Raw genomic sequence first — 26,717 nt, 5'->3', positions numbered from 1 at the left:
CTCGTGGAATCCCGTGGAATCTCTCTTGTGGAATCCCATGGAATCCCTCTCGTGGAATCCCTCTCATGGAAGAAGGAGCCTTTCCTGCTCTCTCCATCAGGGAGCCAGACCAGCCTGGAAAATGCCTGGCTGGGAGGCAAAAAGCTGCTCCCACTGCACAGAGAGCAAATCCAGCATCCTCTCCTTCCCCTGCTCCCTCCCAGTCCCAGACAGGACCTTCCAAACTGCAATTCCAGGTTTGTTTTTTTTTTCCCCCACCTTTCTGCCTCCCAGCTGTGGCACTGCAGAGGTTACTGCCAGCTCCTCGCAGGGTTTTTGGGAGGGAGCAGATTGCTGTGGTTGCTGCTGTCATGGACTGGATATTTCCTGACTGCAAGGAGCCAAGTCCAGGCTGAACAAGGCTCAAGTCTCCTAAAATCACCCACGGGAAGAGCAGCAGCTTCTCTGGGGTTCACAGAGGGGAGGAAAGGGACACAAGGGCTGGTTTGCAGATCTCTGCCTTGTCCCCTCTCTAATCCTGCACAGTCTGCAGCCAGCCCTGCTTCCTGGGGCTTTGCTATTCCAAAGGCATCCTGGAAGAGCAGCTGTGTCAACATTTTTCCTGGTCTAGGAGCTGAATTTTTAACGAGCTTCTCCAATCTGAGCTGAGCAGTACTTCCCAACCTTTCTCCTTCCCCACTCCCAGGGGAATTGGGATTGATTCTCCCAATACCAATCATCCCTTGGCTGCCCACTGCTCATCTCCAGCTGACCACGGATCCTCACCACAGAAAACAACTTCATCCAGGCAAGGAAAAGGGACTTTCCAGCAGCAACAGGAGTGGTTTTGCAGGCTCTGCACCTGCCAGCAGATCAGGTTAGCAGCAGAAGAAAGGCTCCCGTGTTCCCAGAGTCGCCTGTTTTTCATTGTGGCAAAAAGAAAATCGGTATTTCACACCTAACTGAGATCTGAAGAACTGACTGGGGTGGACAAAGGCCCACTCAAAGTGCAGGTCACAAGGGTAATTGGCTTGTGGGAAGTTGTGACTGACAGGAAGTTTCCTCCTCCCCATCTCTTCCATTTTTACCATTTTTGTTTTCAGGCTGCACTCAGAGACTTCCCAATAAATCCAAATTGAAGATCAGCAGCCAGAAAAACCGAGCAAGATCAGATCAGGAAAAAGATCTGATGGCAAGGGGAACCCTCCATCCTTTATTGCGATTTTTGAGAGCCACTAACCCTTGGAAACAGGAGTGGAATGGGCCCCTTCCACCCCATCTTCACAGCCATAAAGACATGAATTAAAAAGGAATGGCAGCATTAATGATCTGTTGACACAAATTACAGTACAAGGCCTTGTGTGCAGGATTTGTCAACACTCCAGGCTTATCATCAACGGCTTCTTTAAATTCAGGACCCAGAGTGTTCCACCAGGATCAAAGGAGAAAATACCTACTCAAGGGAAGAAGAAAGGCTAAAATTCCTGGAACAGAAAAGTAGTAGGAAATGTTACATCTTAGGGATAAAGAGTACAAGAGTACAGCTAATTGGCAGTGGCAAAGGCAGAAAGGATTCTTCAAAATAAAATATGGGGAAAAAAGAACTTTGCACTGGAACAGCAAAAGAAAGGCACCAAAGTTCAGGGTTAATTTACACCACCACCATTTTTAACTTGGTGGCAAAGGTTTTCTCTTTAAACCAAATCTTCCATCTGCCACAAACCCCTTAGACAAGCCTGAAATAATCCAGCTTAGAGCAAGAACTGTGAACTGAAAGGACAAAATTGAAAGCCAACCACAATGACAGGGCTGCCAAGCAGAGCCTGTCATTACTGCAGGGCTGGAACAAGCCAGGCACCTCTGAGCCCCAGCATTACCCTGCTTGTTCCCCAGCCACAAACACAAAAACCCCTGATTTGCCTTCTCTGAAGGGCACATCCAGAATGACAAGGTGATGGTCTCACCAGATGGGTTTTTTTTTTTTTGTTCCATCTCACTGGAGTCCACTGTAATCATCAGCCTGAGATGATTGAGGTGATGCAGCCACCAAAGGAGCTGAGGCAAACACGGACTGGGGAATGAGCAGGGCAGAGCTCTGACACATTTAGACTGGGATAAATAAAAAAATATCATTAAATACCAGCCCTGAGACAACCAGAGACAGGTGAAGTCCACAGAAATGCCCCACTGCCATGCTGTGCCCAAACACTCCTCAATCCCAGCATTGCTGAGGTTGGAAAATCCCTCCAGGATCAGATGCCCACCTTGTCCCCAGCCCAGAGCTCTGGGACACCTCCAGGGAAGGGCACTCCAAACCTCCCTGGACAGCAATTCCCATGTTTAACAACCCTTTCCTCCTGATGTCCAACCTGACCCTCCCCTGCTGCAGCCTGAGGCTTCATTTGGAAGCAGAACCAGAGGAATAGGAACAGCAGGTGGGTTTGGGGCTCTCCTTTGCAGGCAGCTCCTCCATTTCCTCCTGCCTTGGATCTCCAGCTGGAAGCTCCGCTTCCTTATAACCCAAGGAGCAGAAATTAATTAATATGCATGTCCAGGAATGCAGGAATTTATTCAGCTGGAGGGTTTTGATCTGCTGGACACACTGAGCTGTGCTGGGACAGAGCTGGATGTGCCCAAGTGAGGAGCTCAGCTGCAGCATGCAGAGTTTTCCAGCTGTGTGGATGGATAATTCCCATTAATCCATGTGTTGGTTTGCTCTTCCAGCTCTGCTGTCCTTGGAGCAGGTCACAGAGTTCTGTCTGCACCCACAAAGCATCTCCAAAAACTCCCTGAATTCCAGCACCCTTGGATGGCACAATATTTAAACACCTCCTTTGGCTGGAAAGCTTCAGATTCCTGGGATTCATCTCAAAACCATTAATAGAAACCAGCTACAAAAACAGAGAAATTGCCCAGGAAACCAACATTGATTCTTTTTCTTCTATTTTTTTTTTTTTTAATTCTAGACAGAAGCTACCCAAAAAAACACCCCCAAACAATTGACCAAGGAGAAATGGGAAAACAACAGGCAGCAAATAAATCAGGGATGGAAAAAGAGACACAAAGCAGCACCTCACTGACACCCAGAGAGCAGGTGTAAATTATAGTTTTCTGTTAATTTTAATATTTTTGGCATGACCAAACTGTAAGAAAGTAAATCTGAAAAATCAGTTCTCTATAAAGATAATTTTAGATTTAAAAATATGAATTTTAAGTACTTGCTATGATGGTTTCAATTTAAATGCTGTTTAAAAAATAACTAAAATCCCATTAAACATTTTCTGGCCTCACTCATGTGTGCAAGGCTCTCTCTTGGGTCTGTCCCACACAGCACAGGCAGCTCCTGGTAGGAAAAATTAGGAATCTAAACAGACAGGAGCAGGAGAGAGCCATGGAACACAAAAGGAAATGAGTCACCCAAACTCACAGAGCAGAGCAGTGGCAGAATTGGGAGCAGAGCCTGGACCAGCTGCACATCAGCCTGGACAGATTTTTGGGGAGAACTTTCATTGTTACTTTCCAGTGGTCCCATTTCATCCCTCTTGCCTCTCAGATCTTGCCAGTATTCCCATTCCCCAGGGCAATCAGGAGTCATTTCTACATGCTGCTTCTTTACCCCAGTGAAATGATATTTTCTACCTTTAATTTAAATTATTAAATACTCCCAGTCTACTCTGAGAGCCAGGGGTGCCTTCAACACAGAGTGTTAAAGGAAAAAAAAAAAAAAGGTATGAGCTCAAAATCCCTCCATGAAGCATGAGGGGATGGAAAAAGGTGCAGCTCTGAGATGGAGTTACAGCAATCAGAACTCCAGGAGTGGCTCTGTTCATTTATCTGCATCTCTTAATCCTTCCCTGAGCTCCACAGCAGCAGCCAGCAACTGGATTTTCCCAGGAAATCAGGATGTTTTTTCATTTACAACTGAGTGCCCCCAAACCTTCTCAATGTATATAAAACATCGCCCAAAATCAACTTTTGAACCTTGAGACAGAAGTGTCCAACCCATGACATGGGACTGACTCATTCCCATGTGGTTCTGGAGCAGCTCAAGCTTTCCCAAATCCACAAAGAATCCATCAGGCTGTGCTCCTGGGGGCCAGATCCCCCAGTCCTGGTCCAGTTTGATCAGGATGGAGGCTCAGGAGGAAATGGCTGAGGCATCAAATCACCCTTTTGAACTCTGCTCAGCCCCTGGTTTGTCTCCAGAAATGTGGGACACAGCAGCAGCTCCTGGCTGTTCCTCACCCACTTTCTGAATTCCAGGGAAAAGCCCCCAGACCCAGCTCCCATTTCTAAAAGGGCAGGAATTTTGCATCCTCTGGCATTTCAAATTTTGAGGCATTTTATGTGGAAGTTGTTAATCCTACACAAAGTTCTGGGGGAAGTAGGGGAGAAGCAACTGAGCTGAAAAGTGTCCAAAAAATCCTGCATCACTGTCCACTATTCCAGCTCACTCCCAAGTCCCTGAATCAGGCTGATCACACCACAGATCCTGACCATAAGCATGGCACAAATTGAATTTCACTCCTCCCACAGGCAGCACAAAGTCAGGGTTCTCCAGCCTGGGACAAGCTCAAGCCACAAGCACCCAGCTCTGCTCAATCTGAATTTCACTGCTCCCACAGCTAACACTAAATCTGATTTTTCCAACCTGGGACAAGCTCAAGCTACAATCACCCAGATCTGCTCAATCTGAATTTCACTGCTCCCACAGCTAACACTAAATCTGATTTTTCCAATCTGGGACAAGCTCAAGCCACAAGCACCCAGCTCTGCTCAATCTGAATTTCACTGCTCCCACAGCTAACACTAAATCTGATTTTTCCAATCTGGGACAAGCTCAAGCTACAATCACCCAGCTCTGCTCAATCTGAATTTCACTGCTCCCACAGCTAACACTAAATCTGATTTTTCCAACCTGGGACAAGCTCAAGCTACAATCACCCAGCTCTGCTCAATCTGAATTTCACTGCTCCCACAGGTAGGAGTGATTAAATCAGATTTCTCCCTAAAAAAAATTCAGGCCACAAGCACCCAGCACTACTCAAAGTGAATTTCACTCTTCCCACAGCTAACACTAAATCAGATTTTTTCCTGAAAAAAAAACCAGCTCAGGCCACAAGCACCCAGCACTGCTCATTCCTGTGAGGAATGAGAAAATTCTGGGAGTCTCAGGAGCTGAGAGTTGACATTTTGTGTTCCCACTGTGTTGCCTTAAACCACATTTTGTGGCCTCTCTGCACGTGGGAACAGAGCTCTGGTACCAGGAGGTTTTGACACTAATTGCAGCCCATCTGTTGCACCCGCCTAAAATAATTAAGCAGTGGGATTCCAGTTTATTTTGAGATCAGAAATGACTGGGAAAAGAGTGGAAAAATTAATGGGTTGGTCCTGAAGAGGGTGCTCAAAGGCGCCTCCCAGAGTTGTATTATTTTACCTCAGGTTTGCAGGCTGTTTCATTAAAAATAAAAATACTTTGGGTGAAAGGAGGTTGCTTTCCATAATGCAGTATAATCCTGCTGCCAAATTCAGACACATAAACATGAAGCCTGGTCAGCTTTTAAGGGTAGTCTGTGTGAAAAATGAATTTGCTTAGGATTAACCCAGGAGGACTCTGGCAACCATAATTTTAGCTAAAAAAAAACTCCAGGGTGCTGCTTGCTCTGCCTCCTTTAGAAATCAAGTGAGAGTTCCCACTCACTTTGGGGATGACACCACGTGTGGAAATGCATTTCTCCCTCAGAACATGGAAATGCATTTCTCTCTCAGAACAAAGTGAAAATCTGTATTTCTCCCCTAGAACAAGGTGGAAATGCAATTTCTCCCTCAGAACAAAGTGGAAATGCAAATTCTCCTCAGAAAAAAAAAAAGTGGGAAAGTTCAGGTGACTTTATCCTGGCAGCCCCACTCCACAAAGAGCTGTTCCTACACTGGAAGCCACATTTTTGTTTTTTCTCCTTTCCACCATCAGAAATCACTCCGGGAGAAGGTGTTGCCATCCATGGCACAGATATTGTTATTTTCATTTTTTTTTTTTTTTTCTGGTGAAAGTTTTTCCTGCCTTCCCTTCCCCAGGGGATGATCCCATGGGCTGGAGAAGTCAGGGATGGCAGGAGGCCAAGGATAACTCAGGATATTCTCCAGCATCACAGAGACAGTGAAATCAATGCCTTCTCAGGGTGCCTAAAAACAGAGGCCAGACAAAATTAAGAGGATAAAAAGCAGTTGTGTTTACTGAAGGGCTTTCAGGAGCATTTTTTTTTTTTTCTAGAACTGGACACACCAAAGGAAGTGACATTCCCTCAGCACAACACTTGCCTTAACTACTGAACAAATTAAAAAACCCCCTCATTTTTAAAACAATGTTTTCTACTTCAATCAAAGTTTTAGCCACTTCCATTTAGCCTTGTCAAGTTGCCACTGTCCATTCAAACTCCTCCTTCTTCCCATTATTTTGCAGAAAATTCCAGCTACGTTCAAGGGGAACAAGTCTCAGTTTTAGAGCCCTTAGTGCCCATGCAAGGACAAAAAAAAAAAAAAATCCCTAAATGAGGGATTAGACACAAAAGTGATGTGTCAGATGGTTTTCTTAAATTCTCTGACTCACAGAACTCCTCGTTTCAGTTTTATTCCTCAGTTTTTTAGGGAAAGTCAAGCAAGAATGGATTCTTCCACAGGAAAACCAGCAGCCTTGTGTTATTGCTCCAAGCTACCTCAGATGTTTACAGGAGTTATTGATATTTTTATTTATTTATTTTAAAAGCAGCAGGAAAAAAAAAATCACTTTTCAAACCCATTTCAGCTCAGCAAATGCTTCAGGCTGGGTACAGGGTTCTGTTATTTTTGGAGAGGTTCAGCCCAAATGACCCCAAACCAGGATGTTTTCCTGGAAAACAGAGAACATCATGAATGGTGAAAAGAAAAGATGACATTTGAGTCAGCCCCAGGTGCTGTTTGTAAGATCAGTACTTTTACCTCAGCCAGGTTTTCAGCTGGTGGGAACAAGCCTGGTTTGTTAAATTTGGAACCTCTGGATCAGGGATCAGTCCCACCAAACCAAAGCAGAGCAGGCTCCAGGATCTGAGAAGGAGGAGGTCAGAGCTCCTGGAGCCCATGTACACCAATATTTTGGTTTTTCACATCAAAGTGCCCCATTTAACAGTGCATGAGCTCACCAGAGTAAAGGTGCCTGCTGTTCCTGCTCAGGAATTACTAATTCTATTAATTATTAATGGTACTCAGGTCCTATTAATGCCCTGAAAGGTGTTTTGTACACCAAATGCTCATAAACATCCTCTGATATTGGCTGATTTACTCCCTTCTGAGACTGGAGTTTATTAATGGAAGAAAGAACAGTTCTCACAATAAAAATATCAGAACAACTCTGATTTTTGGCAGAGAAATCCTCCAGCAGCAAAAGGAGGAGGCATCACCCCTGTCCTCTCCCTCTGATGTCAAAAAACCCCAAAACCAAAACCAACCAATCAAACAAACAAAAAACCAAACCCAAAGCAAACAAGAACCCCACAAACAACAACAAACAAAGCCCCAAATAGAAATAAACCACACACACACAAAGAAACCCCAAAATGTGCCCTAAAAAAACCCCAGGCTTTTAGGCACACCAGCTATCAGAAGCCAATACAACAGGAAGAATATTTCTCTTTATTTCTCTTTTTCTTGCTCCAGTTGTGTGCAGCCACATGAAATCATCCTTGAAAAAAAAAATCCTTTCAGTCTGCACCACACACTTTAGGATTTAAAGACTCTCAAAACTTCTTCCTGTGTATAACCAGCCTCAAATCAGAGCAGTGATTCCCCCCTGGTGCCTTTAGGAGCTCCTGGTTTGAATCAGATCCCTGGAGCAGGAGAAGCCATCATTCCATCCCAGCCCACGATGAACTCAAGAGAGGAACTGAATAAATGTGAAATGAGCCAAAACTAGAGGAGACAACATAAAAAAAAAATGTTCCTGTGCAGAAGTGGAGAGTGGCTGCCCAGGAGCTGAAATCTCTTCTGCACACCTCAGACCATCACAGGGTTAATTCAGGCAGCAAATGCTGATCTGCTGCAATTTATACACAATTTAAATGTTTCTACTTCCCACCTATTTTGGTTTCAATCCTTTTACCAAACTTCCTGATTTACAGTGGAATAGAGAGGTTGCTATGCTATAAAAAATTGGAATTATTTTTGTACTCTGCAGCAGGATCATAAATCTGCTTCTGCTTTAAATCCTAAAAGTCTCCTGTCATTTCCAGCACCTCATGTCTACCACCATGGAGCACCAAGCAATTTTCTAGTTTTATAAAAAGTACTAAAAATTGATGCAAGCTTTTAGGAAAAAGCTGCAGGAAGCAGTTATTTCCCATTGCTCCCCTTCCCATATGCAATCAGGCCTGATTCTCAGCTGGAAAGTATTTTTAAGTTAAACTGGATTTATTTGTGGCTGAAATAACTTTTATTTTATGTCCTGGAGCCTCTAAAAAACTTCAAGAATCCACGCTGCTGTCATTGAACACCACATTTTCTAGAGAAAACTCTTAAAAGTTCTTACTCTGGTAAGAATTACTGCTCTCCAGTTTAAGGAGACAACCAAAATCCTGTTTGCCAGAAGTATTACTTGCTAACATTAAAAAGAAATGGTATTTTTGCTGCTGCCACCACATTGCTGGGCTCTGACCCATCCCAAATGGGGCAACACCCTCCACATTTGCAATGGGATTTGTTTCAGAGAAACAAAATTCAGAGTTTTCAGCCCCTCCAAGTCAGCTGATTTCCTATTTAAGAGCAAACTCAATCCAGCACAAACCTGATCACTGAGAAAACTCCTGAACTTGTTCTGCTCAGCTGAGCTTGCTGCCTGCACTGAAGTGCCTGGAATCCAAGAATTAGGGAAAAGATGAGAGATATTTCATTTCTTTTCCAATTTTGAGGGACCCTTCCAACCCAGTGAGTGACAAAATCACCATCCCACATTATCTCCAAGGTCTGTAATGACCACCACGAACTTGTCTGGTTTTTAACCATTTCCTCTCAGAACAGCAAAATAAATGAAATCTTCAATATTTTGAGAATTTTAAGTCAAAGTTCTGCTGTTTGCAGCCTTTTTTCTTTTTGTTAGCACAGCCACACAGTGCACATAAAGCTTTGTTAAGTGTGCAGATTCAGTGGGATGCAGGTATTTTGGAGAGGAAGAGCAGCTCCTAATAAAGCTTTGTGGGGAAATCCTGGACTCAGGCTCCCTCTACAGAAAATCAGGGGCACTTTTTCATCTCTCTGCTTGTTCACTGAAGTGATTTTCAAATTCCATCCTGTGGTCAAAAAACACTGAAGGAAGCTGACACAGCCCTGGGGTGTAAAACCTGACTAGTGCCTTGTAACAGAGTTTTTGCACAAGGAAAACACAAATCCTGAGATTTAAGATGTTAGGAAGGAATTCTTGCCTGTGAGAGGTAGTGAGGCCCAGAGAAGCTGTGGCTCAGCATGTCCTAAACTGCACCTTGCAGCAATGATTTCCACACATTATTTTCCTCCCTTATTATTCTCTCCTAGCAGAAAAAAAAAAGGAATCATTTTCAGGGAGTTTCCCAGCTCATTCTTTTTCCTCTTAGCCCACCCCATCTCTTTGCCAAAATACAAAAAAGTTAAATCACACTAAACCACCCAAAACTGCCTTAAACCCCGAAAGGAAAAGCAGAACCCAAAGCAGAACCCAGATCAAAAAGTCTTCTGTCAGGGTTTATTTTAAACTCCTGCATTTTTCATAGCTTTCTCAACTCTCTTCAAACATGCAAAAGCAGCTGATTGTATCAGGTTTGTCTCAGGCACAAAAGTTTTTCTAGTTAATGAGTAATTAGCTCTGAGCTTCTACTTTGACCAACATCTGGACGTTCTACATGACAGGGGTCAGTCAAAGACAAAAATAACCATTTTTTTATTAGCACAAAATAAAACACAAAAATAAATGTGCCTTTTAAGGCTGCTCACACAATGCCTGAGGCACGTGCACAACAAGGCTCCAGATAAGAGATAACAAAAGCTCTTGCAGGTAAATCCCAGAGAATTCTGATCCAACTCCCACCCCACCACAACTCTCAGGAAAACCCCAACCTTTCTGCTGTATGGCTCTGAAAGAATGCAGCTTAGAAAATAACTTTTCCAAAGGTTTGTGCCATATAAACAGTAATTCTCTCACTGATCCCACCTCCCACATCTGATTTTTCTTAGGTTCAGTCTCATCTCAAAGAGAGATCTCAGAAATTCAGCAATGACCACAGGACAGCAGTGCCAAACCACCAGAAAAGAGCTCACACCTCTCCTTTGGAAAGCTTGTCCTTGGAAAACTCCTTCCTACTATTTCCATCATAATCAGAAAAAGGTTAAATGTCACTGACATACTTAAATAGTTTTTTTAATTACAATTGCAGGTTAAGATTTGTGACAGGTGCCTTTTTTTTTTTTTTTATTATCGCCTGGAACTCCTCAGGTAGATCTTGGGGGTTTGCCACCCTGCAGGAGCAGTTTTCAATCCAGCTTTTTTCCAGACACGTTCCAAATCTTTCTCAAATTTTATCTAAAACAGAAAAAAAAAATAAAAAGAAAATAAGGTAATACAGCTTAGAAGCAACAGCCACTGCCCACGTGTCCCAAGGACTGTGTAGGTGTAACACACACAAAGGAAACAAAAGTTTTAAGTGTCAAAATACTGAATTTTACTGCAGAAAATACATTAGAAGACATTGAAATGCACAAGGATTTTGGTAGTGGCATTTTAAAAGTCCTGTGCAAGGAAAACTGAGAAGGTGGAATGGAATGGAATGGAATGGTGAGGGAAATAAGAGGATTTTACAGAGTTGACTGCATATCTGAAGCAGTGGAATTACAGTTAACCCCAATTTGCATCTGGGCAAGGTGAGAATTCCTAGAGAATGAACTAAATTATATTCTGTGAAAGGCAGTGCTGAAGGAGAATATTCCCAGCTTAAACAAACCCCCTTATCTTCCCTCACCCATTCTATGAAAGGAAGTAAAATGCTTTTATATAAAAAATAACAGTATAAAGCACCTGAATATGGTGGCAAGACAGGGAAGAAATTCAGATTACAGCAGTCTCCCTGATCCAGGGCAGACACATGAATTCATCCTCCACACAAATGCTAAAATTCATCTCCATTAATCACACATACTTGTAAATTACTGTCATGGAAGAGAAGTTGTGCCCAGCAATTATCACATTTATGTTTGGAATCACAGAATCGCTGAGGCTGGGTAAGATCTCCAAGACCACTGAGTCCAGCTGTGACTGATGTCCACCCTGCCACCCTGCACTGAGTGCCACATCCAGGCATTCCTTGGACACCTCCAGGGATGGAGACTCCAAACCTCCCTGGGCAGTTCCAACACCTGGACACCCTTTCCATGGAGAAATTCCTGCTGCTGTCCTGTTTTGCAGGCTCTGCACCTGCCAGCAGATCAGGTCAGCAGCAGAAGAAAGGCTCCCTGGTTCCCAGAGTCTCACTGTGGCAAAAGAAAATCGGTATTTCACACCTAATTGAGATCTGAAGCACTGACTCAGGTGGACAAAGCCCGGCTCAAAGTGCAGGTCACAACCTGACCCTCCCCTGGCACAGCTTGAGGCTAAATGCTGAGTTCACTCAGGCTCATTTTTCCCCAAAGCCACTTAAATCCATCACCCAGCACCTAAACAAGGCTGGTTTGATGTGTGGGCACATTTCTGTCAGGGAACTCCCCCTCCCCTGAGCTCACCTGACGCCTCTTCTTGCGTCCTTCCTTTATCCTCCTGCGGATGAACTTCCTCCTCTTGAGCAGCTTCTTGTACTTGTGCCTGTTCATTTTCCTCCTGCGGATCTTCAGCACGTTCCTGCACTGCACTTTGTCACCCAGGGCTCCCTCTCCTTCCTCCACATCCCCTGGCCCAGCAGGAGGGGGACACTCGGAGGGCTGGGGGTTTTCATGGCTCGCTTCTTCCTGAGCCCCCTCAGCTTTGGGGAGGGAGTACCTCACTGTCAGCCAGCTCTCCAAGGGGCTGATGGAGAGTTTCCTGGGAATCAGGATCTCCTCCAGCTCAGGGTCCAGAGTGTGCCACTGCTGGGGCTGGGCCCCGCTCGTGTTGGGGGGTTGGGTGCTGTAGCATGCAGATGGAGAGCGACAGCACAGGAAGGAGGACACTGACCTGGGCAAGAAGTGGCCTTTGGGAGAAAGGGGTTGAACTTAAAAGGCAGAATTTTTCAGCAGGAACACGAGAAAAGCTCTCAAAACCACCAGACAGCTCTGGCCAGAACAAGCTAATAGAAGGAAACACTCACACAAGTTGTATCGTCACCACAAAAGGAAGGGGTTTCCATTTTCACTTTTAACTACAATGCTGTCATGCTAAAAATATATTATACTTTACTGGGTAAACTGCCCAGATCACCCAGGCAGAGCAGGGTGGAGGTTCCCTTTCACTGGAAGGGACTGGAATTCTGTGGTGTTTAAGGCTTCCCTTCACTGGGAGGGACTGGAATCCTGTGGTGTTTAAGGCTCCCCTTCACTGGGAGATATCCCGGCCCATGGCAGGGGTTTGGAATTCCATGGCCTTTAAGTCCCATCCAAGCCTTTCCATGATTCCATTAAGTGGATTCCATTAAGTTTTTGTGGTTTTTGATGGAAAATCGTAGTAAGCATATACATACTAAAGCAGAGACATAAAAACACTTGACAACCACTGACTCAACAGCCTCCTCTCACTTGCACTGCTTGGTGGAAAAGAAACTTCTGGAAACCCAATTACCCCAAGAAAACAAACCAAAACAAACAGAAAACTTAGTCGCACACTTTCAATTTACCTGCAATTCTCGAAGCCTTCAGTAACTGGGAACTCAGCCGTGATATTAACATTTTGTTTCACTTTGTTCACTGGCAGAGCCAGCAACGACTGTTTAAACAAGAACATTTATTCAGTAGTAGAAACACGCAGCTTTAAAAAACCTTCCCTATTCAACCCCACATTCACAAAAGACGGGCTGAGACCCTAAAAATCCTCCTGGTTTTACCCTCACTATGTCGGGCTCTGCTCTGTGGGGTCAAACACCGGGATAGCTGAGCCGCGGAGGCGATTTATTAATAAAACTTGGGCTGTTTTAGCTTTAAAAAACACGGTAACTCCAGCCGAGCTCCCTAGCACAGCCCAGCTCCTCCCTAAGGCCGGGAGGAGCAGCCGCGCGGCCTAAGAACGCGCCGCCACCGAGGGGCCGCCTCCTTCTCCTCAACCCTTCCGGCACTGCCGGCACCGTCCCGCCCCGGACCGGGCCCACACGCAGCCCCCGAGGCCGCCGCTCTCGCCCTCCCCTCACGGCCCCGCCGCCATCGCCGCCATCACCCACCGGCCCCGCCGCCACCGGAACTTCCGGCCGGCCGCAGCGCCCCCTGGCGGCGCGCGGGGGTAACGGTGCCTCACGGGCCCTCAGGGTCCTTAACGTGCCGGTATCGGTCCCTCAGGGTCCTTAACGTGCCGGTGTCGGTCCCTCAGGGTCCTTAACGTGCCGGTGCCGGTCCCTCAGGGGCCCTCAGGGTCCTTAACGTGCCGGTATCGGTCCCTCAGGGTCCTTAACGTGCCGGTGCCGGTCCCTCAGGGGCCCTCAGGGTCCTTAACGTGCCGGTATCGGTCCCTCAGGGTCCTTAACGTGCCGGTGTCGGTCCCTCACGGGCCCTCAGGGTCCTTAACGTGCCGGTGTCGGTCCCTCAGGGTCCTTAACGTGCCGGTGTCGGTCCCTCACGGGCCCTCAGGGTCCTTAACGTGCCGGTGTCGGTCCCTCAGGGTCCTTAACGTGCCGGTGTCGGTCCCTCACGGGCCCTCAGGGTCCTTAACGTGCCGGTGTCGGTCCCTCAGGGTCCTTAACGTGCCGGTGTCGGTCCCTCAGGGGCCCTCAGGGTCCTTAACGTGCCGGTGTCGGTCCCTCAGGGTCCTTAACGTGCCGGTGCCGGTCCCTCATGGGCCCTCAGGGTCCTTAACGTGCCGGTGTCGGTCCCTCACGGGCCCTCAGGGTCCTTAACGTGCCGGTATCGGTCCCTCAGGGTCCTTAACGTGCCGGTGCCGGTCCCTCACGGGCCCTCAGGGTCCTTAACGTGCCGGTGCCGGTCCCTCACGGGCCCTCAGGGTCCTTAACGTGCCGGTGCCGGTCCCTCATGGGCCCTCAGGGTCCTTAACGTGCCGGTATCGGTCCCTCAGGGTCCTTAACGTGCCGGTGCCGGTCCCTCACGGGCCCTCAGGGTCCTTAACGTGCCGGTGCCGGTCCCTCATGGGCCCTCAGGGTCCTTAACGTGCCGGTATCGGTCCCTCAGGGTCCTTAACGTGCCGGTGTCGGTCCCTCAGGGGCCCTCAGGGTCCTTAACGTGCCGGTGTCGGTCCCTCAGGGTCCTTAACGTGCCGGTGCCGGTCCCTCATGGGCCCTCAGGGTCCTTAACGTGCCGGTATCGGTCCCTCAGGGTCCTTAACGTGCCGGTGTCGGTCCCTCAGGGGCCCTCAGGGTCCTTAACGTGCCGGTGTCGGTCCCTCAGGGTCCTTAACGTGCCGGTGCCGGTCCCTCATGGGCCCTCAGGGTCCTTAACGTGCCGGTATCGGTCCCTCAGGGTCATTAACGTGCCGGTGTCGGTCCCTCACGGGCCCTCAGGGTCCTTAACGTGCCGGTGCCGGTCCCTCACGGGCCCTCAGGGTCCTTAACGTGCCGGTGTTGGTCCCTCACAGCCCTTCATGATCCCTCAAGGCATCAGTCTCCATCCTCATGGGCCTTCATGGTCCCTTATGGCCCCTCATGACCCCTCAGGTCCCTCAAGGTGCATTCTTTGTCCCTCATGGGCGTTATGATCCTTCCTGATCCCTCATGGCCCTTCCTGACCGCTCACAGTCCTTCACAATCCCTCAAGGTCCTTCACAATCCTTCCTGGTCTCTTGTGGTCCATCATGGTCCCTCGTGGCCCCTTCATTGTCCTTTGTGATACTTCCTGACCCCTCACTGTCCTTCATGATCCCTCATGGTTACTCACAATCCTTCCTGGTCCTTCTCAGTCCCTCACGGTTCTTCATGGTCCCTCACAGACCATTCCAATGCTTTTCAACCTTTCCATGAGGAAATTTTTCTGAATTTCCAGCCTAAACCTCCCCTGGTGCAGTTGTGGCCATTCCCTCTCCTCCTGTCCCTGTTCCCTGGAGCAGAGCCTGACCTGGGGCTGTCCCCTCCTGTCAAGGAGATTCCCCTGATCCCTCTTTTCTCCAGGCTGAGCCCCCCCAGATCCCTCAGTTCCTCCTGGTGCTGCTCCAAACGCTTCCCCAGCTTTGCTCCAAACTAAATTCTTCAACCAGTCCAACCCAGGTGTGTTTGCACTGAGACCTCAGCCATGCATGGAAAATCAGTGGTCAGGATATGTTCAGCTGCTGAGTCACCTAAAACCAGTCTGAGAAGGGAAACGTGGCACAGAGAGCCGCATCAGGAGGAATTTTGGGCATCAGATGAGTTTCTTGATAGAAAGGGTTGCTAAGTAAGGTGGAAACCCCATCTCTGGAGATGCCTAAGGAACGGGATCCCAGTGTCTTAGCTGGGTGACAAGATGGGGACTGATCACATGTTGGATCAATGGGCTTTTCCAACCTGAACAATTCTGTGATTCTGTGAAGGATGCTGTTATGGATTCTATGATGCTGTGAAGGATTCTGTGATTCTGTGAAGGATGCTGTGATTCTGTGAAGGATTCTGTTATGGATTCTGCGATGCTGTGAAGGATTCTGTGATGCTGTGAAGGATGTTATGATTCTATGAAGAATTCTGTGGTGCTGTGAAGGATTCCATGATGCTGTGAAGCATGCTGTGATTCCATGAAGAATTCTGTGATGCTGTGAAGGATTCTGTGATTCTGTGAAGGATTCTGTGATTCTGTGAAGCATGCTGTGACTCTGTGAAGGATTCTGTGATGCTGTGAAGGATGCTGTGATGCTGTTCTAGTGAGCCTGTCCCTGTGGATGCAGGGATCATGGAAGTCACAGACACCTCTCCCTGCCACACCCTGTCTGCATCCGGGGGCAGGTCCCTGTGGCTGCTGTCCAGGGACAGCCACACCTGTCCTCTCCCCTTACCTGGCTGTTGTTTGTCTCCTCTTTCTCGGCACAGGAACCCACCATCTTGGCACAGCATGAAAGTGCCTAATCAGCTGGCATGAGGGAGGGATGTTGAAGCCAATCCCAGACTTCAAAGGGCTTTTTGCTTTTATACCTACCTCAGAACACAAGAGATTTATTCCCCAGCTGCTTTTTAGTATTTCATCCCAGAACAAGGGTCTGTCTCTGTTTTAGGTACACCCCACTACTAAATTGGTGTCAAATCCAGCTACCCTGAAAGGTTAGCATAGGTTAGAGTTTCTTCCTGAAAATTAGGAATTAAGTTCCCTTGCCAGAAAAGAGAAACCTATGAGGAGAAATTAAACGAAGTAAACAGTTTGGTAAACAGACTGTTTGTTTAATCAAGACTTTATTGAAGACACTTCAGAAGTTTATGTACAAAACAACATTCCCACCCCCATATCAGGCTGTTAGTCACCCACCGGGAACAAAGCAAGTGCCTGGTGTACACTGACAACCTGGGGACACCCAGAGTTTGCCACAGAATTCACAGAAGTACCAAATTCCCTTGGTTTAGAGCTGGCCAATTTCAGCCTTGGCTCAGTTAGGAATAAAGGAAATCAAAGGAGTTTGTTTTTGTTTTTTTCTGGAATAACTGAGCATAACTGGAATCTGACAGCCTACACAGGCCTTACTCTGAGGTCAGGTCATTTAATTCTGCAAAGAGCCAGAAGCCCACTTGGGGTCTGGGAGTGAGAAGGAACCAGCAGCCCTTGGATTTAGCTTGCAGGTTTGAATCCATTTCAGAGGGTTCCAGGAGATGCCCATCACCGAGAGCACAGTAGTGTTTGCAGGAAGCATTAGAGCAGAGCAGTAGCAATACCAAGTGAAAGACTCAGCCACTCTGCTTTCCAAATACACCTAGAGAGAGGCTGAGTGTCAGACTGGCTATTTCAACGAGCCTGTAAAAAAGCCCTAGAGACACAGACAGGAGTGGCAAGGTTAAATTGTGACTGATGAGCTGTTCCTGTAGAGTTCTGTGCACTTCTACCACGGCAGAGTTTCCCCTTGCCAGTCCAGGAAAGAACCATTTTCTTTTTCACCGAGACGATCCAGAACAGAGAGAATACCTGGGATTGCCTCCTGCACCTGCATGGGAGCCTGGAATGAATCAAGCTTAGGTCATTACTGGGAATACCCTGCACAAGAGAGTTAAATGCATTTAAGGAGGTTCTAGAAGGAAGGGGGATGTATTTTTATGTGTCACAGCACGTGGAGGTGTGCATCCAGGGAGTTGGGACAGCAAGGGGATGTGACAGCACTGCCACATCTCCAGCTCTGGCACTCACCATGTTTCCACCCATGTCTGTTTGAAGCCAGCCCGGGTGCAAGGAAATGCAGAGAATTCCATCTGATTTCAAGTCTGCAGCGAGACACCGGGTGATCATGTTGAGTGCAGTCTGCAGGAGTGGAAATCACCTGTAAATGTGCTGTTTATGAACCTCAAGCCCGGCTAGTGAGCACCTGTCCCTTCCACCCTGCAGTCTCCTGGCACAGGAAGGGGCAGGAAGAGGCTCTCAGTAACTCATCCAGATTTTCTGGGAACTCTGAAAGCTCTACCACCACGAACTTACTGCCCAAAGACGAAACTAAGCTATAATTGAAGATAAAGTAGCATTTGAAATGCCTCAGGAGCTGTGAGGAGAATAATATTGACATAAGGACTGTGTTTTTCTGCACTAATCACACAAACATTCATTTACTTCTGAACAGGGAAAACAAGCATTTAACAGCTTATGAGTAGGTGGTGTAGGAGAAATTGTATGTGTGATCCTGACTATCTGTACAAACTCAATATCTGGGTGTGAGAAAACTAAAAATCCCACTTGTCACTAAGTGACATCACCACGTACAGGTCAGCACACCTTTTGCTGAGTTTCCTGCCTGCTCCCTCGCTTGGATGGGAGAGGAACACAGCTGATGGAACCCACACTCGATGGCATCAGCTCTTCCCTGAATGCCAAATCCCTCGGGAGTGCATCTGTACCAGAGCATGGATTTGGGAGCCTGTTCTCCACAAGTTGCTCCAGGTGCAGCGTTCCACAGCTCCCATTTCCACCCACGTGAAGAACGAGAACACTTTTGGTATCCACAGAGGTGCTGCACCCCTTCCTAAGGTCTCTAGCAGCCCTCAGCCAGGAATCACAGCCCAGGGGAGCCCACAAACCTTTGCTATCCTGTAGGGATAGACCTTGAGGAACATCTCATTTGCCTGGACGAGCTGCATGGAGGCAGCGAGAGAGGACATGTTGATGATGGCAGCTCTGTGACAGCCCATTCCAGTGCCCAGCTGTGCTGCCTTCCTCAGCAGGGGGAGGAATGCCTGTGAAAAGCAGAGGTTGCTTTCATTTGGTGATTTGGGTTGGAGTTGGATCATTCCCTCATTCAAAGCAGGAATCCCAGTACATCTCTGTGCCACCAGCACAAGGTGGCGATGGCTCCTCAGACCCAGTGGCCAGAGGAATGGAAACCCTCCTCCAGCAGCCTCTTCTGCCCACTCCCAGCCCCAGCTGCCATGAAGTGATCCCACACAGCTGCACCACCAGCAGCTCTGGCTGCTCTCCAGGCAGGCAGCTCCATGTCAGAGCTGTCTCTGTGCACTTCCAAGGGGACAAATACCCGGACAAGTCCAGCTCACTTGTGGAAAAGCCCCAGCTTAAGCCCATCCCTCCCAGTCCTCACCTTGGTGACCATCAGCTGGGCAACAGTGTTGGTTTCATAAATGGTGAGCATGGTCTCTGCTGTGACCTCCTCCAGCGAGGCGAGCACGTTGATGCCAGCATTGTTGATGAGGCAGTTCAGGCCTTTGTCTCCCACAATTTCTTCCACTTCCTTGACCACTTTCTTGATGCTGTTCTCACAGACCACATCTGCACAGAGGAGGCAGGAAGAGGCCCAGTGAGCAGTGCAGGGTTCAGAGTTTGCCTGGCACGAGACAATCCGTGCCAAAGCAAAGCTGAGGCTCAGTGGGGACATTTGGGCAGCACACAGGTGAAAATGCACAGATTTTACACAATCACATTTCCCCAGTGTTATCTTAAGATGTTTTTTTTTTTCAGCTGCTGGAGATCGTGTCCAGCTACTGATCACTCAGGAGACCAGTTTTTTAAGAGGAACTCGCCTAAGCTGAACAAATTTCTGTACACAGACATAAAGACCTTTACTCACCCAGTTGTAGGAGCTTGATGTTGCTGTATTGCTTGCTAAGCTGCTGCAGTTCCTAGGAAGAAGAATTTTTATTTTATAAATATATCTCCATGGCTATTACATAAATCACTTTGAATTATGCACCTCCAGAATTGCAACTGAAATATTTTCATGATTGGACTGAAGACAGCAATTCTCCTTTGTTTTCCAGCCTGCTGAGCAGCTTTCCTAAGAGCCAGATCAAGAAATTGGACTTTTCCCCTGCTTAGTCCAGACTCCAGCGTGCTGGATTTTTTAGTGGGATATTTCTCAGGTTTAGTGCTCATTTCTCAGCATTCCCGTAAAAATCCAGCACCTCCCCAACTCCGTAGGAAAAGCCTAATTCTCCTGAAGCTCAGCTAATGCTGGACATCAATTTCAGGGCAACAGGAATGCTTTTTAAAAAGCCATTTGGAATTCCTGTTCGTAGGAAAAGTTGCCCAGCAGTTTCCCCATGGGAATTGCATTTCCCCAGCACCCTCGTTAGCATCAGTTCTTGTAAGCAGAGCTGAAGCCCACCATGAGATGAGTGCCAGGCACAGCCACTGTCCAGGAAAACAATTCCCTCTCTGCTGGAGCTCCCTCCTCTGCCTGTCAGCACAGCAGGCTGCTGTTCCTGCAGAAATCCGTGCTCTCCGCTCTTCCGGCTGCACAAAGTGTGTCCAAATTGGATTTATGGGTCCAGCTGGAATACTCAGGTTTCTGTGCCATTAAGCCAAGTGGGAAGTGTGGCCAAAGACAACAGATGGATTCCATATTCCCAGTCATGTTCAGGAGACACAGCAACCTGGCCAAACATTCCAGCCCCAGCAAATCCCTTTCTTTAGGAGCCCTTTGGGAATAGGGGTCAGGAGGGCAGGTTTGGAAAAAATCCTCCTCTGCCCCTTGGAGACACTTTAGGGACTCGGTGTCCTCTGACAAACCATAATGGATCACATCTTTTATCTCACTTCAGACCCTGCAGGGTTCTCTCCAGGCTTGTTTGGGAGATTTGTTCTCCCACCGAGGCCAATCTACAACTGCAGTTAAGGCTATTAAGGGGAGGGGGAAGGAAAAACAAGTCAGAAGCATAAAACCAGAAGACATTCCTTGCTTTGGACAGGGCTTGGTGGGACAGATTTCCATAAATTAAAGACCCAGAACACACTGTCTTGTTTCTTGATTGTCCAGGATGAAATTGCTCTGCCATGTCAAGGCCTGCAGTAATTCTGTGGATTGTCACTGGATTTCAGTTTGACAGTATCAGTGCACAGCAGACTCCAGGAGCTTCTCAAGGTTTGTCCATTTATTTATAGTTCATTTATTTATATGCTTTACTCTCAGACAGAATCCAGCTACCAACTGCTGCTGAAAGGCCAGAGCTGCTTTGAGTAGCAGCAGCAACCAAGAGGTTTCTGAAGTGAGTGAGCAATATTTTCAATTAAGAACTGAAGCATTCTCCATTACATAGACAGCATGAAATTACAATAGCTGCATGCAAATTACGTTTAAAATTCAATGGGTTTTCCAGTTAATTACTTAGTTAACAAGTGACTCCCACTTCAGGGGTTTAAATTTCTGAGAAGCAGCTCCCAGGCACAAAGCTGATCCAGACAGCTTTGGTCTTCAAGAATGTTACACCTGATATAAGCTGAAAAATCCAGTTAGAACATCTAAAAATCGCAGGAAAGCCTATTTTTCCCCTCCTGTGACTAGACTACAAGGAATATGAGAAAAGGATTGAGACAAGTAGGTACAGCCAACATATCCCAGCTAAGCCATTTTTAATTAGTGTGCTGTGACAGATAATTTAAAAACAACAAGACAAACAAAACCCAACAAAAAGCCACAACACAACCCCTAACACAGTGTTTATTTAGCTTAGTAGCTGTAGAGCTGCTCTGCACCTGAACAATCACCCCTGAGAATCAACTCCTAAGAGAATCCAAGACAAGAATTAAACTCTGATTAGCATCTGTTGTTTCCTGCTCGCTGATTTTTAATTACGATTAACAAAGAGTCAGCCTATTCTGATTTAAACAAGATCCTCTGGCACTCAGCGCTCCAGACACAGACTCATCAGCACACAGAGTATTTATTGCTAGATTTCAACCAGGAATGTTTTGTTGTCTTTGTCGTTTAGCAAGATTTACTTTGCCTTCTTTATGAAAGCATTATCCACTTCAGTTACAGCTCTTGGAAAGGACCTGGCCCCACTCAGCCAGTTGGAAGCAATCAAGCCAAACAAACACAGCCTGCGGGCAGGATAAAGGTGCTTGGGTATCCTTCACCTCATCCTGCTTGCACTCGGGACAAAGCCAGAGGTGTATCCTATTTTTCTGTGTCCCCCTGAGGCAGCTTTTCAGTATCACAGTGTACAGCCAGCTCGCTGTTCAACCCTGAACAGCTTTCACAGCACTGCCCTGACCCACAGCCCTCTCTGACTCCAGAAGAGCCAGACCTCACTTCTGTAGGAAATGTAAAACACTTCCAGAAAAAAAGAAGAATCAAACAAAACAACTCTGCAATAACCCAAAATTAGAAAGACTTCAAGAATGCCCTCTCTGCCTTATATTCAGAAATGCCCTCTTTGCCTGATATATCTGGTGCACAGATGACTCAGCTGCTCTTCCCAGTCGCAAACCACATGGCTAAAATATGTGTTGAAGGGGAAAAACAAGCCCCGAACCTGACAGAGACAGTGAGCAGAGAGAGCTCCGCGTCTGACAAGGGAACAGGCACAGTTTGGAACAGAATCCCCTGCCTCAGAGCGAGGGGAAACTGCACATTGAACCCTGGAAGCTTCCCAGAGCTCTGTAGAGGACCGGAGCAGTGAGGAATTTGCTCACCTGGGAACTCACTCGGGCTGTGGGGAGAGCAGGAGAAACGGGAGATGCTGCTGTGCAGATCCCACAGATTTATTCACCATCCCCTCCTTCCCCCATCACACAGGGCACTCCGAGGGCTGGACCATTTTTAAATTCAGTCCTTTAGGGCAGAGGTTTTCCCTTTTATGGGAAGGCAGGATGGGGGAGGAAGGAGCAAAGAAGGAAAAGAGGAGCGTGGGGAGAATTCCAGCTGGGTCCATGACTGCACTGGGGTTGTGCCCATCTGGAGAGCAAAGACAGGACATCGGGATTATTTCCCAGGAGATTTGTAGCTGCTCCCACTGGAGCAGCCCAAGGAAAGGCAGATTGGAATCAGAGCGTGGCTGGAGGAGTCTCCCGGTTTTGCAGGAGGGGCAGTGGTTATCTGGCTGCCTGCGGGCCTGCTGCACGTTATCGTGTGATCTGCAGCCCATTTGTTAGGCAAATGTTCTGGGGAGGCCACCTAGGAGTTCCTCAGCCCCAGAACTCGAGTTTTCACAACTTCTGCCAGCACAGACTCACATGCAAAAGCCTGCAGATGTTCAGCATTACCCCAAGGTTAGGGAGTTATAGGAGATGTGCTGCTTTTCCTGGTAAAGAGAGGAAAAGCAAAGTCACATTTCCCCAGCATCTTTGGAAAGGCAGGTCCTGAGGGGCTCGTCTCTGTCCACTGTTTGGAGGGCTCCAAGATATTCAGTCATCACTCTGCTGAGAGATTCTTGCCCAGGGTGGAGCTGTATTTGCCAGCAGCTAAGAGTATTTAATCACTTTTCCTCTGAAAACTGGAAGATTATTTTTTAAAAGCCTTTTTATTTAAGCTCTGCCTATCTCCATTCTGCAATAAGAAAATGCTGCTCTGCCAAACCAGAGGAGAGCAGAATTTAAAGGAACTGTCCGAAGTTGCTGTTCTCCAGGTTCATCCTCTCATGCAGCAGAGGAAGTGGGGGACAATTCACTTGTACCAAGGAGGATTTTTCACATGGTCAACAAAAAGCCAAGGAGGAAAACCAAAATTAGTCCACCTGAATTGCTGTCAAGAGAGAAAGCAGAGCCAGGTGTGCAGAGAAAGAAAAACTCCCTCAACTTCACAGCTCAGTGTGCACGGCCAACAAACAGGACTGAGATGGGCCAAACCCATTTTGTGTGCCCTAAGTTGAGCCTGCAGTGGCAATCCCTGGAGAGCAGGAACCCGAACTCTGGGTGTTCCAAATTTGCCTGGAAATTCAGTGACAGCAAAGGTTCCTCTCAGAGAAAGCAACAAAAAAACAGAAAAAAAAGAAATTAAAAAAAAAAAAATAAAAAATCACTGAACCTTTGCCTTTCCTACCACAGTCAGCAGCACTGCCAGGCTGCAGCCAAGCTTTGAGAGCAGCAGCTGAGTTTGGTGCTGCCATGACCACAATTGCAGGTGCTGGAGGCTGGAGCAGGTCTGTTCCTGCCCTCTGACAGCCCCAGGGACCAGCAGCACAGTGGGAACACTCTCAGAGGGTCACAAGGTTTTGTGCCAGCTCCATGCACTGCAGATGGGGCAGATAATGCTGGTGAAACCACTACAATACCTTTAGTAAAGATTTCTCTTCCTTGTGGAGTTTCCAAACCCATCTGTTAGAAATCTGCTTCCAGCTGACTGCAGAGGTTTCTATTGATGTCCTGCCAAAGCACAGCACATGGCCTAGAGGTCCTCACAAAGAACAAAAACCCACCCTGATCCACCAAGGACAAAACTTGCCCCCCTAAAAAATGAAAAAGCTCGGGATGCACCCATGTGGCCGGCAGGATCACCACGGGGGTTGCTGGAATGTGGCTCCTGGCCAGCTTCCTGCCTCCAGGAGACACCCTGCCAGAGGCTTTCCAGGTTTCTGGAGGAGTGACCCAGACTCTTCCCAGACACATTGCACTGTCTGAAGGCTGTTTCATCTTCCTGTGCAGGTTTACAGCCTTTTTGCTCCAGATTTTAAAATACTGACCACACGCACATACACACACAAAAAAAAAAAAAAAAAAAAAAAAAGAGTTGATATTTACCCGCTTAATATTTCCTAGGAAGCACTTCCTGTTTTAAATGCTGACCACCACAAGGAAAAAAACCCCAAAAGCTGAAGAGTTGTGCTGAGATTTGCCCATTTAATGTTTCCTAGGAAGCTCTTGTTGAAAGAACCATTTCACTTCTCCATGTAATGGATCCGAGACCATTACGATGAAAAATCAGAAGGGCCATTTGGTGAAAGAGAGAAAGAACCTCCCCCAGCACTGGCTGAAGCAGCTTTAGGACAAACAAGCAGGCAGGGAGATTTCAATCTAGCTCAGGTCAGATGTCTCTGCTGCTTTCCTGTGCCACTACTACACCGGGCTCTTGTGCAATCACTCGTAGGAAATAGGGCTGGGAGCGGAGCCAGCTCGGGTAACAGGAGTTAAAAGGGAACAGAATGGAGTGAATTTCTGCTCAGGTGGTGCCAGGAGAGGCTCGGGGTGGGGGGAAGCTGCAGGGATCTGAAAGGGAGCTGTGCACCTGATCCCAGCCTTGCTGGGCTGTGTCTCTGCACTTCCATTCAGAAATGCCCTAAATGTACCTTTGTGTTGGAGGCTTTTTGTTTAATTAGGATATTTTCCTTCAGTTTCATAAGGATCTGCAGAAGTCCTTCTGGAGAAGCAGAGGTCAGACTGCAGCTGTTACCTGGCCAACCCTGTCCCACATCCCGAGCACCACCTTTTAGGGTGGTAGATAGCAGTAGATATCTTTATTGCAGATAAGCAGTAAACAAACTTGCTGTGTTAGGTTTATTGCTAGGACAGTGTGATCACAATCTTTATGAAAGGAACCAAATCCCCCAAAAGGAGCAGGCACAGGGGCTCTGTGATCACAATCTGAATGAAAGGAACCAAATCCCCCAAAAGGAGCAGGCACAGGGGCTCTGTGATCACAATCTGAATGAAAGGAACCAAATCCCCCAAAAGGAGCAGACACAGGGGTTTTCTTTCCCTCTACACGTGCCAGGGAATTTGCCTTTTGCCTTTCTTGAAGTTGGGGAGATGCAGGAATGGGGCTGTGGGTATCAATTCCCCTTCCCAACGCCTGGGTCATTGCAGAGGGGTTTGAGAGTTGCGGGGCTGAGTGCTCCGATTCCAGCATGGAAGGAGCAGGGGGAGGGATACCTGTGTGTGGTTCTGTGCTGCCCAAATTCCTCCTGGCCGAGGAGAGCTGAGATCAGCCCAGACACACAACAGGTGACGCTGCTGGTCACAGAGTGACTGAGCACCCTCAGCCATTTGCCTCCCAAAAGTTTGAGGTGTGTGTGAAATTTGCCCGGCAGTCTTTTATAGGAGTTTAGGGATGGGGCAGGCGTCCCCAAATTACTGCGATGCTGCAGCAGCAGAGATTTGGGCTGAAATGGGAGAGAGAGTGGCTGCAAGTGGATCCAGGAGCAGCAGGTAACTAAAGCTCCCGTTTCCAGCAGAAACTGAGAGGGGAACTAAGAGAAGTGTTTAATTTATGGTTCATTTGGGCTTTCTCACTTGTTGCAAGTGCAGCAGAGAAAAAAAAAAAAAAAAAAAGGCAGCCAGGGCACGGCTCCTGCTGGGGACACAGACACGCCGTGGACAGAGAGAAGGAAAGCTGTGGAAAGGTTTCTGAGGGATGGAGGGCTGTGCCTGCAGGGCTCCGGGCCGCGCAGATCGGGAGAAGGACAGGACAGACATCTCCAGCAGCAAATCCAGCGAGAAACTCGGGGATGAATGGAAAAGGATGGTAAGAGCATTGGAGATGCTGCAGCTGCCCGGCCGTGTCCCGCTCGCTCTCCTCCTCCCGGGAACGCTCCCCATCACCGATAAACCCCGGCTGCAGCCCCGGAGAGCTCCCCGCTACCGGCTCCACTCGCCCTGGCTCCTGCCCCGGACGGGAGCTCGCTCCCGGCCCCATCCCAGCCCGGGGCTCTCCCTGCCGGCACAGGGATGCTCGAGATATTCCGCGTTTCCAAAGTGCCTTCTCCTCCCTCCCGACCTCTTTACCCCGCTCCGAGGACCTCCGGCTCCCTTACCCCTCTTACCTGCGCCTTCTCTGGGTACCGGCAGGTCGCAAAGACCAAATCCGGGGAGGGGCTGGCGGCCGCGAGTCCCCGCACCAGCCCGAGCCCGATGCCGCGGCTGCAGCCGGTGATGAGCACGGAGCGGCAGCGCGGCTGGGCCATGCTGCTGCTGCTGCTGCTGCTGCTGCTGCTGCTGCTGCCGCTGCCTCGGCCCGCTCCGCTCCGCTCCTGGAGCCCACGAGGTTCCCCCAACCTGCGCGGTTCAGAAGCGGCCCCGGACCCGCCCCCGCCGCGGCGCCTCCCCCGCCCGGCTCCGGGGCAGGCAGAGAACGGGGCTCGGAAAGCGGCCGGGGAAGGGGAATTGGCTCCTCGCCCTCTCCACAAGGGCCCGAGCCCATCCCGCTCCCGCCTGGTACCCAAACCCGTTCCACGAACTGCACGGAGCCCTGCGTGTGACAGTGGTGGCCTCAGAGCAGTCCCTGGTGCTTTGACCCTCATTTATCGGTCCCG

General features: G+C 48.2%; 2 protein-coding genes across 5 annotated transcripts; both read right to left on the bottom strand.

Moving 5' to 3' along the window:
• Window positions 1-9,895: 9,895 nt before the first annotated feature.
• On the bottom strand, window positions 9,896-13,386 carry AURKAIP1 (aurora kinase A interacting protein 1). 3 transcript variants are annotated; one of them, XM_062507724.1, is made up of 4 exons: window positions 13,368-13,386; window positions 12,831-12,919; window positions 11,749-12,191; window positions 9,896-10,555 (listed from the first exon to the last, which is right to left on the bottom strand). In XM_062507724.1, exons 2-4 carry the CDS (start codon window positions 12,880-12,882, stop codon window positions 10,448-10,450), a joined length of 603 nt encoding a protein of 200 aa, XP_062363708.1. In that variant the 5' UTR covers window positions 12,883-12,919; window positions 13,368-13,386; the 3' UTR covers window positions 9,896-10,447. The 3 variants fall into 3 exon arrangements, with proteins under 3 accessions (XP_062363708.1, XP_062363707.1, XP_062363706.1); XM_062507723.1 differs by lacking the exon at window positions 13,368-13,386 and adding an exon at window positions 13,038-13,338; XM_062507722.1 differs by lacking the exon at window positions 13,368-13,386 and having other exon boundaries at window positions 12,831-13,338.
• Window positions 13,387-16,475: 3,089 nt separating this feature from the next.
• LOC134052919 (C-signal-like) lies at window positions 16,476-26,369 on the bottom strand. Of its 2 annotated transcripts, none has more exons than XM_062507670.1 (6): window positions 26,229-26,369; window positions 19,322-19,373; window positions 18,836-19,023; window positions 18,321-18,476; window positions 17,443-17,553; window positions 16,476-17,254 (listed from the first exon to the last, which is right to left on the bottom strand). In XM_062507670.1, exons 1-6 carry the CDS (start codon window positions 26,367-26,369, stop codon window positions 17,141-17,143), a joined length of 762 nt encoding a protein of 253 aa, XP_062363654.1. In that variant the 3' UTR covers window positions 16,476-17,140. The 2 variants fall into 2 exon arrangements, with proteins under 2 accessions (XP_062363654.1, XP_062363655.1); XM_062507671.1 differs by lacking the exon at window positions 26,229-26,369 and adding an exon at window positions 22,708-24,816.
• Window positions 26,370-26,717: the final 348 nt, after the last annotated feature.

The sequence above is a fragment of the Cinclus cinclus genome, chromosome 23, assembly GCF_963662255.1.
Source record: "Cinclus cinclus chromosome 23, bCinCin1.1, whole genome shotgun sequence".
Classification (NCBI taxonomy): Eukaryota; Metazoa; Chordata; class Aves; order Passeriformes; family Cinclidae; genus Cinclus; species Cinclus cinclus.
The sequence above is the reverse complement of the archived record's forward strand: the minus strand, read 5'-3'. Positions and strand labels throughout refer to the sequence as shown.